The sequence below is a fragment of the Vulpes vulpes genome, chromosome 9 (assembly GCF_048418805.1).
Source record: "Vulpes vulpes isolate BD-2025 chromosome 9, VulVul3, whole genome shotgun sequence".
Lineage (NCBI taxonomy): Eukaryota > Metazoa > Chordata > Mammalia > Carnivora > Canidae > Vulpes > Vulpes vulpes.
Genome location: NC_132788.1, coordinates 77,587,599 through 77,609,681, shown reverse-complemented (window position 1 = coordinate 77,609,681; position 22,083 = coordinate 77,587,599). Strand labels below are relative to the sequence as shown.

Sequence of the window (22,083 nt, the reverse complement as noted above, 5' to 3'; positions counted from 1 at the left end):
TTACTTTCATTTTACATTGCTCTGGCCAATTTCACAGCTTCAACCAGTACTGAACAGGGAAATTGGAAAACAGCAGAATCGATTTGCAGAGTGGTGTCCTATTTCATTTATACCTTCTTCATCAGGGTTGCTATCATTCTTGTGTGGTATTATTGTCAACAGTAGCCTGGGCACAGCTGATAATTGCTAAAAGTCATTCTCTTAAAGTGGAAGCATTAAAAAAAAACTGAAATGAAACAAGGTGACTGTGCGATTTTCTCATTTTCCAAATTTGCTGTTTTCACAATCCTTCATCTTTGCTAGAATTTAATGCAAAGACTTTTCCACTGTCAAACAACCACGATTATAGCAAACTTCTTTCCTTTTAGTTCTTAGGTAATAAATATTAAAATAATAAAGCTCTAAGTATCTAATTTGAACCAATAGAGGTTCATATATATGGTTTGCTTTTTCAATTTTCGTTCTTACTCAATTTTATTTTAAATTCTAAATACACGAGAACTTGCTTCATAGGATAATATAGCTCTTAATGCATTAAGAAAACTGGTTTACCTCTGCTGCTGCCTTTCTAGATTGACAGCAAGTTCTTATAAAATTACAAATTAAAGCTATTTAAAAACAAAGCTGTAGCCTTTGGCTATTTAGTATCAACCCTGAAACAAAATCTCCTTTGTATTCTTAAGGATCATTGAGAATGAATAGTGTGGGACTGTTGGCTCAATTTTTACATTCTCCTCCTTATTCTTTTTTTTTTTTAAATGTATTTCTAATGATGATGAAATCTTTCTATGTAATGCCATCTGCCCAGTAGAATGGAGTCTATTTACAGTGTCATATAAATGGCATCCTTGTAATTATAAATATTCACTTTTTCCCCATTTATATTTAGATTAGCCTTGTTCTTCATATTTTGCCATTCCAAATTTTCAGAAATTTTTGTAAGTTAAAAAATCAGGGGCTCTGAGGTTTAGCACCTGCCTTTGGCCCAGGGTGTGATCCTGGAGTCTGGGGATAGAGTCCCACGTCGGGTTCCCCGCATGGAGCCTCCTTCTCCCTCTGCCTGTGTCTCTGCCTCTCTCTCTCTCTCTCTGTGTGTCTCTCATGAATAAATAAATAAAATCTTTAAAAACATTTCAGAAAATTTCCTTTTAATCAATTAAGTAATATTGCCAAGTCTGAGAATGAAATGAAAAAGAAAACTAGCCAAATTTCTTAAAGCTTAGATATATAATGAGGACAGAAACAAAACACAAAGAAGAAAATCTATATTTCAACAGGCTTGAACTATAGAACACCCAATTAAATTTGAATTTTAGATGACAAATATTTCACTTAAATTATGTACTAAATATTGCATGTCCTGTATCTTTGTTTGCTAAATCCCTAAGGACTGATGCCCTTTTTGTCTTAATATCTTCAACATGGTTAAGTGAAGAAACCTCTAGTATTTTCATAACTTAGAAAGCAACAGCATTAAGATCATAAAAAGTGGAAATTTAAAGTTCTGAGTAACAAAAGTTACATCAAGCTTATTAGTGCAGAGCCGTACAGACAGGGCTTACAGGGTGCTCTCAGAGTGTAGACACAGTGTATATCAATGTTCATACACCCCAGCCCCAAGGAAACTTCAATTCTTGTTAATTTGAATGGAATTATAGCATATATATTTTTTGAGCTCTCACGTTTTCAGCAGAGCTAGGAGAGCTGGGTTGTTTTTCATCATTCTTTCTCCATCACAACTTACAATCCAAATTCTTTTTTTTTTTTTAAGATTTTATTTATTTATTCATGATAGACATAGAGAGAGACAGAGACGCAGGCAGAGGGAGAAGCAGGCTCCATGCAGGGAGCCCGACTTGGGGACGTGGGACTCCATCCTAGGTCTCCAGGATCACACCCTGGACTGAAGGTGGCGCTAAACCGCTGAGCCCCCCACCCCCACCCCCCCATCCCGGGGCTGCACACAATCCAAATTCTTTATCAAGAAGCTCAACTGTCGGGGACGCCTGGATGCTCCCTGCGGGGAGCCCGATCCTGGACTCAATTTCAGGACCCCCGTGATCACCGCCTGAGCGAAAGCAGAGGCTCAACCACTGAGCCACCCAGGCATCCCTGTGCCTTACATTTATTTTTAAAATATTAAGGATCCAGAACATGCCAGGCACCCCGTTAGATGCTAGAAATCCAAGACAAGTAAATCAAAACATGCCAGCAGTTAACATTTCTGCTTTCTTCTTCTTCTTTTTTTTTAAAGATTTTATTTATTTATTCATGATAGACAGAGAGAGAGAGGCAGAGACACAAGCAGGCTCCATGCCGGGAGCCGACGCGGGACTCGATCCCAGGTCTCTAGCATCACACCCCCGGGCCGAAGGCGGCGCTAAACCGCCGAGCCACCCAGGGATCCCCATCTTTCTTCCAAAAAGCTTGCAGCCTATGAAGCAGACGGAATCCTCGTGGTGATTCGCGTGGTACAGGTGAAGGCCCTGAGAGCTCAAGAATTAAAAAGTCTTCTCTATTTAGTAAGGGAGCAGCCAGGTCTCCAGGTAGGATCCCCGGCTCAGGTTCGGGGCACCCTCCAATATTTCTCCAAAGGAAATCCCAGGCTCTCTAGCATCCTAACTCCTCCACTTCCCAGGAGCAGAGAGGAAAGCATCCCGAATCCCCTTTGCAGCCTGCTCTCGCGCTCTTGCAAGTGGAACAGGTGTTCTCCCGGCGCTCGAGGAAAGCAAGGCACAGGTGGGAGTTAGAGACCCCGTGCAGACCAAATTAATCTGCAGAAACCAGAGCATTCGGCTGGGGGGGAGGGGGGGCGAGGGGGGGGGCGATGCTAGATGCTATCTCAATTAGGGTGTCACAGGTGACTCATCAGAGAACGGCTTGCTTTGGGGCCTCTTGATATTTTACTTCAGGGTGGAGTGTCAGATTTCCTCCGCGTTTTTGGACCACAGCCCTCTTGGCCAGGTCCTAATTTTTCTGGTTTCACAGCTCTCACGCAGAGCCCGTTTTCATACCGGAAGCTAGTTGCTGGCGAGAGGTTTGGGGAATGAAGAACAAGGTGCAAGGAAAAAAAAAAAAAAAGGAAGAGCGAGCCAGGGGCCTGGAGAGAGGCCTAAAATGGGGAAATTTGCACTTGAAGAGCTTTCCCTACCCTAGCCCCTCCGAATGACAGCTCTACTCAGCCAGAAGACTACGTTTCCCGGCAGGCACCGCGCGCCCCACAGACACAGGCTGGCGGGTTCCCAGCTCTCCACCTCCGCCACAAGCAGCCAATAGAAAGCACCGGCGTGGGCCTCCGCCCTTCTCGGACCACGCGGGAGCGGGGGCAATAAAACTACATTTCCCGAAGCGCCTTGCGCGGGTCGTGGCCAATCGGAGCGCAGAACTCGGAGGCTGGGGGCGGAGCCGGATGCATAGGCCACCCCATTGGCCAGGTGAAGCTTAGAAGAGCCGGAACCCGGGAGCTGGAGAAGCGAAATGACATTTCCTCTTTAAATAGCTGGAGCCGGGGCCCCGTCGAGAAATGGCCGCGTCGGCAGGTGGGTCGTGCGGCGGCTAGGGAGGTGTGTTGCGGGGGAGGCGCGCCGGGGCCCCGGCTCAGGCTGCGAGCTGGGGAGGTGGCGCAGAAGGGGCGTGAGAGAAGGATGGGGAGGTGGGGAGGGATGAGGGGAGGGAGGATGGATGGATGGCGTGGAGGGCGGTGGGCGGTCCGGCCGGGCAGAGATGGGGAGGCCGGGTACCCGCCGCCGCTGCGACCGGTTCAGCAGGCGGTTGAGGGGGTTGAGCGGCGGCCGCCGTCCTTCGAGCTTCCCTCGTGAGGCTCCCTCTCCGCCGCTCCCGGCGGAGCCGCCCGAGCCGCCTGCAGGTCCCTCCGCGAGCGCGGGGCAGCGGGCTCGCCGGGCTCCCGCAGGAGCGGAGGGCGTTGGACCCGCATCCCCGCGCCCTCTCCCCCGGATCCCACTCTGCGGCCCCACTGGGTGCTGTCTGTATACACAGATGTATTTTTGGAGGTGGGGAGGATGGGTGGGGGGGTGGGGGGGTGGAAGGGAGGGGGAGGGGTGGGGGTGGGGGGGTGGAGGGTTGGGGGGTGGAAGGGAGGGGGAGGGGTGGGGGTGGGGGATGGGGGGCCTGAACGCCGTAACTGGCTCCGAACTTCTTGTGTTCGTTCGTTTTTTTTTTTTTCCTCTCCTAGATTTGAATAAGGCCTCCCCAACGCCGAATGGGATTCCATCTTCGGACACAGCCAACGATGCCATGGACCCCTTCCATGCGTGCAGTATTCTCAAGCAACTCAAAACAATGTACGATGAAGGACAGTTGACAGACATCGTAGTGGAAGTGGATCACGGGAGAACCTTCTCCTGTCACAGAAACGTCCTGGCTGCGATCAGCCCTTACTTCAGGTATGACGATGATGGTATAGAAGCCTCGCTTTGCTTACCTTCACCGAGGTTGCCTTCATCGCTCCGTATTGCCCGCTTGATGATAAAAACGGAGAGGAGACCCTTAAATGAAACCCACCAGTCTGCCCCCTCCAAGTAAATAACAGGCCCTGCTCTATTGATTGGGCCCCTTGTTTTTGACTTGACGGATGCTTCTGGAACCCAGGTGGCTGGTTTGTACGTTAGTGAGTCTCTCTTTGTTTGTTTCGGGTAAATAACTGCAAAATCTAGACCCTGTGCTGCTCTCAGCATGGCAGCCACAAGCCACATGTGGTTATTTAAACGTCATTGTTTTAAATTGAATAAAATTAAGAATTCAGTCCCCCAGGCAAACTAACCACAGTTAAAGTGCTCAGTAGCCGCATGGAGGTAGTGGCTGCCAATTGTACAGCCCCAGATACAGAGCATTTCCATCACTGAAAGTTTTAGTGGACAGTGCTGGTCTAGAATTTGTTCCAAGAATTTGTCCGTGAGGCATAGTTCCCTGGTGTCTGTAACTCTTAGCATTTAAAGCAAAATAGTGCTTTCTTTCGAAAATGAATTACCATTCAGTAGATGGTTTTAATGCCATTGGGGTAAAAGCAATGAAATAAAAATGAACGAATGCATCTTAAGGCTCCAGACTAATGATTATTTCCATGGTTTCCAAAAGTGTTTGCAGGTTTTCATTCTCATTACACTCTTTGTGTATCCGAAAGTTGGAACAGCAATATTTCAAAACTTGGGTCTAACAAAGAATTTTATACTCTTAAGAGGAGAACACTGATAAAGACAATTCCCGTCTTGAGTTCAACTTCTTTTGTTTCAAGTGTTCACTTTTTAAAGTCCTTCAGTGTTCAAAACTGGTGCCCGAATGACAGCTAGATAATCTCAACTACACTCTAAAGGTGGTTTGTTGTTGTTGTTGTTGTTTTTTATCTTCTGAAGGTGCTTGCCTTTATAGGCACATAGCAGTATACTGTTCCAGGCAGTAGTTTCTGGTTCCTCTTTCTCAGAATACTGGGTTAAATATAGTCACTTCAGTCTGATGCTTATGATGTAACCATTTAGACTTGCCTAGGGATAGGTCATTGGACTGTTAAGTATTAACCATCACAAGGGAGTGAGCTGGAAGGAAAAAAGAAGAATCTCATGCACAGAAGGTATGAAGTTTGGCCTGGTGAAATTTGGACTGCTGGTGGGATTCACTTATCCAGACTATCTGTTAGATATGGTTAGTTCATCTGTGCATTTAAATATATGTCATAATTAATACTGATCAAGTTCTGGGCTAAGCTTACTTTACATATATTGCTTTACATATCTTTACAATCCCGTCTTTACACAGTTATTCCCATTTTGCCTGTGAAAAACTGAGGTTCAGGGAAGTTAAATGACTGCATAAGTCATCTTAACGACGAAGTGACAGAGGCTGGATTTGATTCCAGAGTCAGGCTTCATAGTCACTATTAAAACTTTTAATGAACAAGAGCGAGCGCCCTTTAAAGTTGCCTTTGAGAAGTTTCTATTGTATATTAGATTTGAACAGTTTTTAAAAAATTGAAGCTTGAAAGTAGGAAAATGTATCTTGTTGAAATTTTATACTCTGGCTTGTATCATTTAAATGTCATACTTAATTAAAGTTAGTTTGAAGACTTAGACAAATCACTTTAAAAGAAGTATGCTACAGTTGATTTTCTTAATTACAAGAAATTAAGGAAATGCTTGGAAAACTTTCTAAGCAATAAGATACATGGATTCAGATGAAGGTATTTGGCTGGGAAACTTAGGGATTAGGTTCTTATCTCTTGCTAGAGGTTTTTGTACAGAAGTTTCTTGGCACTGGTGCTGCTCCTTATGTGAGCCTCTAGGAAGACATACTTAATAGTTTCTGAGTCTTGCATCACTGGTGGAAAAAAAATAAAAATAGCTTGAAATCTGGCATGGTTGTTTCATGGTCCCAGTGACTTGTCCAAATTAAAATTTGCATGATTATTGGAAACTTTCTGCTGCTCGGGATTGTGCGTGAGGAAGTGCTCCATCTCTACGTAGCATTTGCAGAAAGATCCTGTTAGAACAGAAGAGAACTCATCAAGTGTCACACTGTGCCTGTGTGTGAGACCAGCCTATTCAAGTCAGTTGAGTTCCCATGATAAAGGAGTATGTGGTAATGTTCTCCTTTGGGAGTTAATCTTTGCCTAATGAAGGGCTTTATTTTTCTTTTTAATTGGTTGCTGTATAGCTGAGTTTTTCAGCACCTGAAATGGAAAACCTGCTCATGCATTGGGAGATCTAGTTTTCAATCACGAAAAAAAGCCATTGTGATATGAAACTTAAAATTTACGTTGTAGAAGTCAAAGTAGGACTAAGAGATGGTTAATCCAGGCAGCGAGCTGGATTCTTGTACCCTGCTTATCTCCAGTGTTGCTCATTGTATTTTAAAATTAACTACTTAAGGGTATTTTCTTATAATTTAGCACTTCAAAATGAGAGGGGTCTGGATCTGTATAAACAACTTTATCACCAGTGTTAGGTCACCTTCTTCAGCAGACATCTACTAAGCACCCTAGGGCAAACAACCCTTTTCCCAAAAGGCTTTTTAAAATAACCTTGATTTAATTTTTTGTATTTAATTTTAAAAGCAGCCTACAGGACAGGGGGGAAGGCAAATGATGTATATAAGGGACTAATACTAAAATACAGAGCTAGGCCTTTGACTGCTTAATGTTTTGGCCAAGAAAGTCCCATAAATGCACAGATATTTTGAATGAGAAATCAATGAATAAAACTTGCTTTCAAAGGCAAAAGCTGGAGACTTTCAAAATCATTATCTCCAAAGCGTTATTCTTAAACTCTCTTTAGAAGTGTGCATTCTATTAACCCTACTATAATCTTTATTTTATTTCAGATGTACATAGGTAAAATATGGTAGCTTTGAGAACATTGAACATTTCCTTAAGCAAAGATTTTCAAAATGTCCAAGAGAAGGTGAAGTGATATTCTTTATATTCCTTATAATGATTAAGGAAGCATTCAAAAGATAATAGTCTTAAAAGGAAGTAGGTAGAGATTATGAACTTCTGAAGAACATCTTATTTTTCTGAGATGAAATTTTTAAAGATTTTTAAAGGACAGGTTGCCTTGTATATTTCCATCGAGACATGAAAAGTTTAATCAGACAGTCTATAAATGCTAACATATCACATTGACGCCCTATGGGTATTGTTAAATTTTCTGATTGGTCTGGTGAGTTAAGATCTCAGGTCCCCTAAGGCAACTTGACCAAGAAGCCTAGATAGGGGCTCCAAGGAAAACAAGGTGTCCTGGAGTATTCCTTGCCATCTTGTGGGGTGCCGTGATTAGGTACACTCTCTTTTTCTCAGAGTTGGCATAAAGTGGACCGGCCCTGAGAATAGGATTTTTGAGATTAGCCAGCCTAAATCCTTATACTAGATGATCAGCTTTTACCCCCATTCAGAATATCAGGAAATCCATAGGAAGTATTTTTCAGTCTCCAAGGCTTTCTTGGTGGTAACTGCATACTTTAAAAATTTTGTCACAATAATTTTTTTTTAGAGTGCACATATACTATTAATCATTCTTTCCTTCCTAGATCCATGTTCACTAGCGGCCTTACAGAAAGTACTCAAAAAGAAGTTCGAATAGTTGGTGTTGAAGCCGAATCGATGGATTTAGTGTTGAACTATGCCTACACCTCCAGAGTGGTTCTGACAGAGGCCAATGTTCAAGCCTTGTTCACTGCAGCTAGCATCTTCCAGATTCCTTCCATCCAAGACCAATGTGCTAAGTATATGATCAGTCATTTAGACCCACAAAATTCTATTGGGGTCTTCATCTTTGCTGATCATTATGGTCATCAGGAACTTGGAGATCGATCAAAAGAATACATTCGTAAAAAGTTTCTGTGTGTCACCAAAGAACAAGAGTTTCTCCAGTTGACAAAAGACCAACTGATTAGTATATTAGACAGTGATGATTTAAATGTAGACCGAGAAGAGCATGTTTATGAAAGCATTGTAAGGTGGTTTGAACATGAACAGAATGAAAGAGAAGCGCACCTTCCAGAAATTTTTGCCAAATGCATACGTTTTCCCCTGATGGAAGATGCCTTTATAGAGAAAATCCCACCTCAGTTTGCACAGGCGATAGCCAAGAGCTATGTAGAAAAAGGCCCATCCAATACCAATGGCTGTACACAGAGACTTGGAATGACTGCATCTGAAATGATCATATGTTTTGATGCTGCCCACAAACACTCAGGAAAGAAGCAAACAGTGCCTTGTCTAGATATAGTCACGGGAAGAGTGTTTAAACTATGCAAACCACCAAATGATCTAAGAGAAGTGGGGATTCTTGTATCACCAGATAATGACATTTATATTGCAGGAGGGTACCGGCCAAGCAGCAGTGAGGTCTCCATTGACCATAAGGCAGAAAATGATTTCTGGATGTATGACCATTCCACCAATAGGTGGCTCTCCAAACCCCCCCTGCTGCGAGCCAGAATAGGCTGCAAACTGGTGTATTGCTGTGGTAAGATGTATGCAATTGGAGGTCGTGTTTATGAAGGTGACGGGAGAAACTCCCTAAAATCCGTGGAGTGCTACGACAGCAGGGAGAATTGCTGGACCAGCGTTTGCGCAATGCCTGTTGCAATGGAGTTTCATAACGCTGTGGAGTACAAAGAGAAGATCTATGTTTTACAGGGTAGGTGCCTGACTGGTTTATTCTCCAGGAGAGGGTAGCAGGTCAAACGTGGTTTACTTACTTATACTAAAACAGATGTTTGTTCTTGTTAATTGAGGACTCCTCTGGCTTTCTTATCATAAACTGCTGCAACAGTCTGTTCTTTAAAGGATGTGTAAAGGCAATAAATTTTTGAATCAAAAAAGGCAGGCATCTTTAAGTTACTAAAATGATTTTGTAAGTTTTTTATGTTCTTAACTGTGTTTTGACATCCTGTGGAATGAGTATTTTTGAAAACATAATTTAGTGAAATACTAGTTCAACATTTTGGGAAGACTTTCAGAGCCATATTTAAGACTAGGAGAGAAAGCTTGATACATGACTGTTTTACTCTTCAATAATACATAATCAAGAGATGCCGTAGCAGGTACTTTTTATGGAACTTACTGGATTAGTTTAAAGGAGAAAAAAGAACAAAAATTTTGCGATAAGCCTTATGATTGCGAAGGTCATGAAACTTAATTATAAAGAGTTTGAAATTACAGTCTTTAGATTTTAATTTCACTGCAGTGTATGATATCTTCCATAATACGTTTTCAATTTTTTTCACTGAAAAGCTTTGAGATGTCACCTTTTTCTTTACGTTTGTTATTATAAGCATCTATTTATATCTAATATATTTAGCTTTAAAAAGTGTTTTGTTTAAACTATTGAAGGTTAATACTCTGGCAAAGGTGAGTGTAGAGTAGTAGTAGAAAGAAGCACCAAGTAAGTATAAGTAAGATATTTGATCCAGTCTTCTAATTTGTGATACCTAATGTTTTCCCTGTGTTTGGCTCCTTAAACGTTTTAGTTGCTTGAATGTTGAAAGCAATGATGATAATACTGGCATCCTTATTCCTCTTCTGGGTTTCTTAATTGCTTATATGTTTTCCTCACACTATTCATTTATAAAACAAGGAAAAAAGCGATTCTGTGTAAATATACATGATTTTTTAGCTCTTACACCATTTAAGAGTATGTTCTTCGCTCTCATCTTTTATTTGACTAGAAATGCCTGAACCCACTTGTTTAAACTTCAATATCAAGTGAATTCTCCAAAAGGAATATTAACTATCTAGTACCTTATTATAGTTCAATAGAAGCATGGGCATGATTAGGTTTGCTGGTCTTGCTGAATATGGAAGATAAGACTGGGTATATAATCTGTCCAGGGTGGTTGGACAGGTTATATCATCCAGTATGATGAAGCTTTCTCTACATATACTTTGGTCTTGCTGGCTAACCATTAGATAGAATTAATTAAAAGACTTCCAATGGGAAGGTAAAGGTTATTTATTAATGTAAATACTAAAAGTAACAACGAATTAATAGAATTTCAGGACTGGAATGAACATTGCTTAATCTGAGGTTATATCTTATATAAGAGAAATCTGAGGCTCTAAAATTTAGTTTTCTTAATTGCTGTCTGGTTTAAGTTATTAAGCGGACTTCAGATTTTAAAAATTAACTTGTGAGTCATCTTTTTATAAGAAATTTGTAGAGAGGTAGTACATGTTAGAAAGTTTTATTTTATATTGTCTTTATTAAGAATCCTGTTAAAACTCAGTGAGGGTAATGTTGGTAAATTGAATTTAAATAAAGTATTTTTTTAAAAAGTTAATGAGGGTAGGGTGTATATACAGCCAAAAGCTGGTGGTTTAATAAGCTCTTCTAAGAAAAATTGAAATTATAGTGTTACTAAGTAGGCAGTTATGTTTGTAGATAAGAGTAAACCTCGTTCAAAACAGTTCTGAAGGGGAAGCTCAATTTAGAAGTAGGTATTTCTAATCTAAACAAAGCTTCTTTATATAAATAAAGTTGATATAAATAGAGGCTTATGCTGCACTATATACGGCTACTGGAATATCACTTAATGTCCATAAAAGATCCAGACTATTAAATCAAGGATTTTATACAAATATTATAGCTAGCCAAATTCTTGTAAATCTTCACTAGTTTAATTCTTTTAGACATTTTTATATTGGCAGTCTGACTCAGCCACACCCTTTTATCATCAAAATAGAATTGAAAGTGACCTGAAGTCAACTCCATGAACTGTGTGTTTTCTATCTTATCAAAGCCATGTTTTGTCCTCTTAACTATTTGTGTTATAGCAGCACTAAAGTAAACATATTAATGGCCCATAGACATAAATCTGAACAATTCCATGTGCTATCTTCTAATTAAATAATTAGCATATAAATGTGTAGTGGCTTATTCATGATGAAGCTGTATACATACTTTGATCTTACCGACTAACCATTAGTGATAATGCTCTTTTAGAGCTGGCTTAAAATAAATTTTCTGAAATATACAAGTGAATGGAATAAATGGAGCCAAGCTTTCAACTATTCTGCCTCCAAGCCAAAGTAACTCCTTATACCTCCCTACTACAAAGCCCCAAATCAGGTTGACTATAATATTAGGTAATGTTCTGCTGTGGAATGAAGAAGTTTTAAGTTATATTATACTGTGTAATGTATCTCTGGAGATTATAAAAGAAATATTTTAGAAAGTGAAAGATTCAGAAAATTATGTTTTTCAAAAATTATGCTTTCAGTTCATCTAACCAAAAGGAGACATGTAAATGTATATATTCTTGGTTTTCTTTCTTTCTTTCTTTCTTTTCTTTTTTTTAGGAGAATTTTTCCTCTTCTATGAGCCTCAAAAAGACTACTGGGGTTTTTTAACCCCCATGACTGTGCCTAGAATCCAGGGCTTAGCAGCTGTCTACAAGGACTCTATCTACTACATAGCTGGAACCTGTGGAAATCATCAACGAATGTTTACTGTAGAAGCCTATGATATTGAGCTAAATAAATGGACTCGGAAGAAGGACTTTCCATGTGATGAGTCCATCAATCCATACCTTAAACTGGTACTTTTCCAGAATAAACTGCATTTATTTGTTCGAGCTACTCAAGTGACCGTTGAAGAACATGTCTTCAGAACCAGCAGGAAAAATTCCCTTTACCAATATGATGACATCACTGACCAATGGATGAAAGTGTACGAGACCCCAGATCGCCTCTGGGACCTTGGCCGGCATTTTGAATGTGCTGTTGCTAAACTCTACCCTCAGTGTCTTCAGAAAGTACTTTAATGAGTAGCAGGCCTTAGTGAGCTCACTGGCATCTTGTGCTTGGAGAACTTAGTCTTTCAATGATACAAGAAGTGCTGTCAGTATTTAAGAAGCTGAGAGAGTTTGTACATGGCAATGGGTGCTCTTAAAGATTACAGTGTAGAGAGGGATTTCTTTTCATCCTTGTGATGTTTTCATTTCATTAAGCAAAAGGTAACAAAGTGCAATTATCAGCATTTTTTTTCTGGTATATAGTAATCATTTTCATTCTAGAATTTTGTGATAATTCATCACTGAGATACCAGATGAATCAACAACTATGCACTCTTATAAGAGCAGTTAGGGTATTATGGTTAGAGACATCCAAACTAGTTTGTTGTGACTTTTTATTTTAAATACGGGTAAAAATTTGAGGCAATATCACTAGGACTTTAGCTGTGACCTCTCCAACACAGAGAAGCACTAACTTAGATCCTCATTCTATAATATATTTGTGTACTGTTTTCAAGTGTACTGAGATTTAAGTGTGTTTTTAGAGTAGGTTGATGGAAAACAAATCCGTCTAAGAAAGAGCTTTTACTCTGCTTGTTTCATATTTCCCATGTAACTTTAAGTTAAGCTAAAGTTTTAAAGTAGCAGTTGTTTTTATTGTTGTTGTTGTTGTTGTTGTTGTTGATAACTTTTTCAAGTGCTGACACTGTCTCATTATTTACGAATCCCGAAAAGGGCTTAAATTCGCAGGTGGCTGGTGCTAGTATAAGTGAATTCATGTGTCTAGCTCTATGGGTTGAAATTGTTTGAGCCTGTGCTTACCTTTCAAGTTGGTATGCTGGTTTTGTGGCATAGTACTTTACCTGTTGAACTCTTGTGATTTCACAAGATTCTCTGCTTAAGTGATAGCAAGATCTCTAACTGGACTCAGTTTTAGAATAGTGAGAACATGACACTCAGTTTGCACTAACATGGGCTATTTTGTTGCCCAACCTCCTTTCCCATCCTCCACCCATCCCTTCATTATCGGTACAGTGAAAGGTAACTTATTTCTCTTCTGCAAAGAGCATAATGTGAAGTTTTCTACTTGCTTTTACGATTTTGTTTTCCAGAAACGTAAAACTCCTTCAGTTGATCTAATTTAATGGCTTTTACGTTACATATGACCATTAAAACCTCACTTTTTTTTGTTGTTGTTTTCTCATTTTTGCACTTAGTAATGTATATTTTTACATTGAAAACCTTCTAGCTGAAAGTAATTGAGAAGGAAAGGGTGAGTGAGTATACTCATAGCATTGTAGGTACTAAATCGCTTTTCCTACCTAATGGATGGATTTCTAACAGTCAGTAATAGTGACATAAAGGACAAACCAACTCACTTGTAATACCTAAGGCAGATATTTGGATCAGTAACTTGTTTTTTACTATGCCTAGAATAATTGATAAAGGACATAAGGATAGCCCACAGTCTGTCCTCAAGTAGAACATTTTGATTCTCTTAAAGAAAACAAACTGGCATGGTTTGTATTAAAAACTCTTGCACAAATTGAAATGTGATACTGTGAAACAAATTTAAAACATTGCCTCTTTGCATCACATACCTCGTTTTTCAGAAACTTTCCAAACTGCTTGTCCTTGACCTCTACAAGTAAGGAATGTTTTCTGAAGCAGAATTTAAAGTGGACAGCATTTATAGAATTAACATTTTAAAATCTAGTCTTGGGAAGTTGGATATGTGGTTTCTTATTGGCCTTGATAGTATGTCAATAATCTCTTTATAAACTTTGTCAACCACCTGTTTTTTTTTTTCTCTCTAGTTTTTCTTTACTTACATGCTGTTTTGGGGCTTTTGCTGTGAGTGTTTTGAAGCATCTTTCCAGTGTTGCATTGCGGAGGGGAGGAGAAGACAAAACTAACTTTTGCAAGAGATGTTCATGTAATTTATTTTTGAAAGCTGTGTTGAATATCTGAGATTTCCTGCCGCTTTTTGACAATCTTATGTATTTATTTAGAAAAATGTGTTACTTGAAAACATGACATAGAACAGTGAGTTAACAATTTACATGTGCCGTGTGATATATAGGAGTACAATATACTGTGGTTAATTCTGCAGATTTATTCTGTTCATCTGCACAACAGTTGATCCTTTGCTATAACTATTTATACTGGGGGTGTGATCCAAGTATAGTGTGTCAAAGCCAAGGTTTAGAATTTGCTATGGGAGTAGAATATATATTGAATTTTGTATGAAGAACTATTTGTTTAAATTATATAACTGGGATATTTTGCCACTTTTAAAATGATTTCAGAAGAGGTCCTAGAGAGCTAAGATTAGTAATTTGTGTGGGTATATATGTTTAGATATTTAAGGTACATTTGCATAGTATAATGGGAATATAAGTAAAAGGCACAATGGGGACTACAGAAGTAAAAATAGGCTAACATATGCCAGTCCCACTTGAACTTTGTTTTTGCATTTGAAGAATGTATGTAGCACTTTCCTATATATTTTTTACATATTGAAAACTGGACTTGGTATAACTATGTTATAGGAAAGTAGAAACTGTATTCTTTATTTTCCATCTTTGTTTTCTGTTATCCTACAAAGTTGATGCTTAAGCATCTGGCTGATTTCTCTGGTGCATGAGGAGAAGTGGGTGTGCTCTGCAAGGAATCAGATTCCCTATGTGAAGCAGTTTCAAATGGCATTCAATGTTCAGTGCTCAGGTATGGAGTAAGTACTGTAGTCCTTTGGGGGCAAATGTGTAGATATTTTTAAACATTTTGCCATAATTGCACAATTTTATGCATTTTTACTGATGGCATTGTTTCTTATAATAAAACCTTTTCTCATTAAAAACTTCCATTGTTGTAACTTGACCTCTGCCTAGCGAGTTCCACAGAATTAAAAGTTGGTGAAAAACATGAAATACCTGCTGTCATAGTGGAATGAAATAAGATTTTAATCTATCAAATATTTGGCCTCTGGTACAAGATGAACTAGTTAATATCACCTTAGATAATGCTCCTTAAATTCAAAAGCAAGCTTGCTTATATCAGTAATTCCTTTGTTCTGTTTGCTTTGGCCTGAACTTGGTCATTCCACTCCTCTCTCACACTTCACATCCAGTCCATCAGAAAATCCTGTCGCCTCTTCCTTCAAAATATACCTAGACTCTGACCATGTACCACTATGCAACACTATCAGCGGAAACTAAACTAGCCTACCTTGTCTGTCTTCTTCGCTTTGAAGTGGTGAAGAAGACAGACCTTTCTATACCCTTGAATAGTTGTAATCTATTCTCCACACAGTAGCTGGAGCGATCCTGTCAAAACACAAGTCAGATTACATCCTCCTGCTCAAACCAAACCCCTCCAGAAGATGGCTTCCCATTTCCTCTGCTATGAGAGCCAGATTCCTTCCTCACTTGATCTATACCTCACAACCCACCCCTGGGACCTCATCCACCATTCCACCACTCACTCTATTCCACCTGCATGGACTGCTGTTCCTGAAGCATGCCTAGCTCTTCTATATCACTGCCTTTGTCTTTGCTGTATCTTTTGCCAAGAAAGCTCTAACAGCTCACTAACCATTCAAGCCTCTATTAAAATTCCAGACAGGACTTCCCTGATCACCTTCTATAGAACAGAACTCTCTCCTCCCAGCTGCACCCATACCACCTGTTTTTTCCTGCTGCTTTTTTCACATTTCTTCCCCTACTGAAATGTAAGCTCCATGAAGGCAAGAGATTTGTTTTATTCATTATGCACCTCAGATCTAAGCCTAGCATATACTAGGCACTCAATAAATGTTTGTAAAAAGAAATGAATTTTCTGTTAAATCTCAGAACCCTGAGAAGTGGTAGGACCCATACAATCATCTTTGTTTTATCAGGTAGGACACATAAAGACCAAGTGAGTTGTTGAAGGTCATCTAACTACTAAGGGGCATGTCTGGGATTAGAACAAAGATTCCCACTTTCTTTTTAATTTTTAAAAAAAATTTTTTAAAGATTTTATTTATTCATTCATGAGAGACACAGAGAGAAAGAGGCAGAGACACAGGCAGAGGGAGAAGCAGGCTCCATGCAGGGAGCCCGATGTGGGACTCGATCCTGGGACTCCAGGATCACGCTCTGGGCTGCAGGCGGTGCTAAACCGTTGAGCCACCCAGGCTGCCCAAGATTCCCACTTTCACTTTAGTTCTTACAAGCTCCATTAGTTCCAAAAAAGAAAACTGATAGAAAAGGGTAGACACTTTTTTAAGGTAACATGATTATTCCCTAACACCATGACTTAAAACATTTACTGTAATTTTTAACTGCAATTTATTTTTCAATGAGGGAAAAGATGAGGTAGGAAAATACCTTCTCTTGGTCATCCCGCCTGGATGCCTCATTTTTATATCCTTCTGCTAGTATACTGCTGTTATGAGTTCTGTCCCACAAATAAGGTGAAGAAAAACAAGAAGAAATGGCTTGTGAAATATGGATTTAGAGTATTGTTATTTTGGTTCTTAAAATGACTTGCCATTTTAAAATCTTGGTTATATGCCTGCGTTTTTTTATTGAAAAATTATCTGCAAATACAAAAATTCAAAGTAAGTGGTCTAATATCTTTAAGTCTTCATAGCAATGTTGTAAATAGCATCTGCTTAGTCTTTTTGAAGTGAAATTTGGCATTTTATATAATGGATTTAAGTGGGGGGAAAGTATTTTCCCTTCATTTTATGCTTCTAGGAATACTAAAACTTCTTGACTTGGAACTTTGGTAGATAGAGTTCAAGTGGTTTTTAATAGTAAACACAAAGAGGTGGCATTAACTATTACTAGTTCTAATAAGTATCAAGTTGATGAATCTTTAATTCTTGTTCTCCACACTTCATTTCGACTCCCTCCCTGTATGTCTCTGGAGGAAGATGTCAGAACTTAGAAGGTTGGGTATGTGGCTCATGGGTCGGCTGGTTTTCCCTTCTCTTTTGGTAACTGGCTTTAGCCCAGACACTGTGTGTATACATAAGGAAGTTACTCTACGCATTTGGATAGGTGAATCAATCTGGCTGCTATTTCAGAGAAAGGAAAAAGTACAGTTAAAGAGTAAACATTTAGACATTTACATTGCTATGCCATAAGGGCAGAATTTTAATCCATGAAAGTGTGAAGTGTATTATGAATGCTGAGGGGGGCATAACCCAGAATGACTAGGTAACCATGACACAATATTTACTTCTACTTTTCAATCATGTTTTTTTTTTTTTTAATTTTATTTACTTTTGAGAGAGATTGGTGATGAGGGGGGAGGAGCAGAGGGAGAATAACAAGCAGACTCTGTGCTCAGTGTGGAGCTCGATGTGGGGCTCAATCCTGTGACCCTGAGATCATGACCTCAGCTGAAACCAAGAGTGGGGCCCTCAACCAACCGAGCTACCCAGGCATCCCACAGTCATATATTTTAAAATATTTAAATGGCACAAAATATGCAATAAATTCCTCACTATCCACCTACCTTTATTATTCAAACTCATGCTTAAGAAACCTGCTATCAGATTTTCAGAATCTTTGAGATGCCAATCCATGGTCCCTACTACTCTTTGCACTATTCATCAGCCCCTACTGTGGACCCTTCCTGTACTTAGCCAAGGTCAATTCCATGATTCATGCAGAATAATGTTATTTTACTTTTCCCCAGTTATCCTGCTTCTTTCCTACTGCCATACTTGCCTGAGAAAACCCAATTCTGAGTGATTCCAGCTATGAGCCTTCTCTGTGCTGGCCTTGAGTAGCAGAGATATCCCATGGTCAAGTGGATACACTGTAAATTGATACACCTCCCATGGTTTTTCAATATGGTGTGGCAATTGTTGCCTTTTCTCAGACTGTTGCATTTTTTATCCCTCTTGGTTCTTAGCTTTTTAACTTCATGATATGTTGAGAAGACAGAAATCTGTCCTATGGGTGCTCCCTCATCTCCCCACCATCTACCCAATTTTCTCTGCTCTTCCTCTTATCAAAGGAGGAAGGGTACTGTTTCTACCCAGGGTTGCTCATGCTCCAGCTCCCACATACTCTCCCCTCAAAACCTTGGTTCCTTTATCATTCCCTCTTGCTTGGCTCATTTTACTAGAACAAAACAAAATTCCACATGAGTGAAATCATATGGTATTTGTCTTTCTCTGACTGACTTATTTCACTTAGTATAATACCCTCTAGTTTCATCCATGTCTCTCAAATAGCAGATTTCATTTTTTTGATGACCAAGTAATATTTCATTGTGTGTGTATATATATATATATATGTATATATACATATATATATATATATATATATATACACCTCTTCTTTATTCATTCATTAGTCAATGGACATTTGGGCTCTTTCCATGGTTTAGCTATTGTTGATAATGTTGCTATAAACACTGGGGTGCATGTATCCCTTTGATTCTGTATTTTTGTATCCTTTGAGTAAATACCTAGCAGTGTAATTGCTGGGTCATAGAGTAGTTCTATTTTTAACGTTTTGAGGAAACTCCAAACTGTTCTTTGGAGTGGTTGCATCAGTTGCATTCCCACCAATAGTGCAAGAGGGTTCCCCTTTCTCCACATCCTTGCCAACACCTGTTGCTCTGTTTTTGCTTATGTTGCTAATTTTAGCCATTCTGACAGGTGTGAGGTGGTACCTCATTGTGGTTTTGATTTGTATTTCCCTGATGATGAGTGATATTGAGCATCTTTTCATGTGCCTGTTAGCCATATGGAATGGAACACCATGTTTTGAAAATTCTCCTTTTACTGGCCTTACCCTGATTTACTGCTTCCTTCTTTCCCTAGATCCTCTTCTCTTTTTCTTATCTTTTCTATTCTCTTCTGATCTCATATAATTCTGTGGTGTTAAATGCCATTTGCATACTGATGACTTCCAAATTTGTATTTTCAAACCATACTTCTATTTTTGGCTCCAGACTCATATCCACCTGCCTACTGGATAGGGTTAGTAGAAACATCTCAAACTTAACATCTTTGAATTTTCCATTTCCATCATTCCCTGCATTTGTTCAGGCCATCAAACAGGTCCTGAAAGCTCTACCTGCAAAATGCAATTTCTGTCTGTCCACTCTTCTCCATTTTCACTACTTCTACCTATACTGAAGCCAGTCTTCCACTGTTAGGACTATAGCAACAGAAACGTAGCAGATCCTACTTCAACGTATATCCACATTCTCAGTAATATGTCCCCAGTATAAGAGCCAGAGTGATCTTAACGAGCGGCATTACATTTCTGCCAAGTGTAGACATAGCAATTGCTTTCCATCAGGTGCTACATAAGAGGCCCTTTGCTTACTTCTCCAACTTTACCCAGTATCACTTCCCCCACTTGCTACCCATTCTGTAGATATACTGGCTGTGGCAGACCTTGTGGGTGCTCCTTCAATGTACCCTAGGCACTCACTAGTCCCATGCATATTGACCTGTATGGCTTCCAGTTGCAACTATTGCAATTTTTACTGGCTCTTGGACCCAGACTGGTCCACCATAAGGTAGGCTGGAAGTGCCAGAGAGTTAACACCCCTGAGGACTAGACTTCAGCCAATTCCTGATGGGACTCAGTTGATAAAATCCTAGCTTCTTTCCATAGGCGGGATAAATGAGGCATTTTCCACACTGTCTTTTAGAGTTCCCCAGTGTAAATCAATCCTAATAGCCCATAATAGCCACAAGTTCCCTGATTCACTTACCTACTCCCCTTCCAATGCCTCTTGGGCATCCTACCTCCTCTCAATGAACTACTGGCACTCAAATTCTTGTACCAATGCTCAAATCCTTGCTCAGGATTGGTTTCTGCAAAAGCCCAACCTGAGACACTGGCCATTTTTTCAATTCTTCGAGGCTCCTCCTACACTATGGACTTTGTTTACGCTCTTTCCTGTACTTGAAAATTTCTTCTCTTCACCTGTTCTTTGCATGACCATTTCATTCTCATCTTTCAGGTCTCAAACAAATCTTGCCTGATAAATCCTAGCTAAAATAAGTGGCTGGGCATGCTTGCTTACACCAGCCAAAGTGGTTTCCTTCCCATAACTTTTGTTTCTGTGTCCTCATTAAACAGTTCCATGAGGACAGGGACCAGGTCTATTTGTTATGCAATGTGTCCCCAGTACTGAGAAAAGTGTCTAGCATGTAATAGATTTTACAAAAAAATAAATTTTTAATTTCAAAATAGTTTTAATTTATAAAAAATTTTCAAAGATAGTATGAATTCCTGTATTCCTCATACCCAGTTTCCCCTATCATTAACATCTTCTATTAATGAGACAATGTTGATTCATTATTATTAACTGAATGCTATAGTTTCAGGTATCCTTAGTTTTTACATAATGTCCTATTTATGTTTCAGGATACACTGAGTTCTCATCCAGGATACACTGAGTTCTCATCCTCTGTAGGCTCCTCTTGGCTGTGACAGTTTCTCAGACCTTCCTTGTTTTTGATGACTTTGAAAGTTTTGATGAGTGCTTACTGGTCAGATGTTTTGTAGAATGTCCCTCAATTGGCATTTGTCTGAAGTTTTTCTCATGAGTAGACTAGAGTTATGGATTTTGGGGAGGAATTTCCCACAGAGGAAGATTACCATACTATCACATCTCAAGGGTACATATTTTCAATATGACTTAGCACTGTTGATGTTACCCTTGATTGCCTGGCTGGAAGTCAAGTTTCTCCACTGCGTAGTTATCCCCCACCCCTTATTCTACACTGTACCTTTGGAAGAAAGTCACACGTCAGGAGTGCAAAGTTACTCTCCATTACCTGGAGATGGGGTATCTGCATAAATTATTCAGGATTCTTCACAGATTTGCCTCTTCTCCTTAATCTATCTATTTATCCCATCACTTGTATCTATATGGACTCATGAATATTAATTTTTTATACTTTGGATTATAATCCACTACTATATTTTGTGGCTTAAATTGTTTTTTTCTTCTCCTTAAAGATTTTATTTTATTCATGAGAGACACACACACACACACAGAGAGAGAGAGAGAGAGAGAGAGAGAGAGAGAGGGACACAGGCAGAGGGAGAAGCAGGCTCCATGCAGGGAGCCCGATGTGGGACTCGATCCGGAGACTCCAGGGTCAGAACCTGAGCCTAAGGCAGACGCTCAACCGCTGAGCCACCCAGGTGACCCTGTGGCTTAAATTGTTACAGCTTTGGCCATTGAGAGCTCTTCAGTCAGTGCCTGTGCCCCTCTGACATACTCCCATCAACGTGAATGGTTTTGGTTTGTTTTTAAAAGAATTTTGTGGGAGGCAGTTTTCATTTCTGACCTTACAAGATGCTCCAGGCTCATCTTGTATATTTCCTTCCCTAGTGCTAGAATAAGCCATTTCCCCAAGGATCTCTAGTTGTTTTTATTGGAGATCTGGGCATTAGGTGTGCTTGTTGCTACTGGGATGTCATTGTTTCTAGACCCTAGAAAAGGATGCATGTGGGTGTACTTTAATCTGGCCACCACCATCCATTTACTTAATTTCAATTCTAGTGTACATTGATAGTGCTCTCAGAATTGTTAACCCAATGCCTGTAGGAAATCATTTTATCAATAGAGTACAGAGTTTATGTACAATCCCTTTGCCTTTATACTTAGTGACTCCACTAATTTCCAGAGTTATTCAGGTCAGCACCTGTTCCTTCCATCTACTTTAGTGAGGTTGTTTTATGCATTTTATTTATTTATTTATTTATTTATTTATTTATTTATTTATTTATTTATTTTTGAAGATTTATTATTTTTACTTATTCATGAGAGACACACAGAAAGAGCCAGAGACATAGGCAGAAA

The 22,083-nt window shown here is 39.5% G+C and overlaps 1 protein-coding gene across 2 annotated transcripts; it reads left to right on the top strand.

Moving 5' to 3' along the window:
- The first annotated feature begins 2,988 nt into the window (after positions 1-2,988).
- KBTBD8 (kelch repeat and BTB domain containing 8) lies at positions 2,989-15,103 on the top strand. Of its 2 annotated transcripts, none has more exons than XM_025985017.2 (4): positions 2,989-3,539; positions 4,193-4,403; positions 8,035-9,149; positions 11,810-15,103. In XM_025985017.2, exons 1-4 carry the CDS (start codon positions 3,524-3,526, stop codon positions 12,271-12,273), a joined length of 1,806 nt encoding a protein of 601 aa, XP_025840802.1. In that variant the 5' UTR covers positions 2,989-3,523; the 3' UTR covers positions 12,274-15,103. The 2 variants fall into 2 exon arrangements, with proteins under 2 accessions (XP_025840802.1, XP_025840808.1); XM_025985023.2 differs by lacking the exon at positions 2,989-3,539 and adding an exon at positions 3,654-4,010.
- The last annotated feature ends 6,980 nt before the right edge of the window (positions 15,104-22,083 follow it).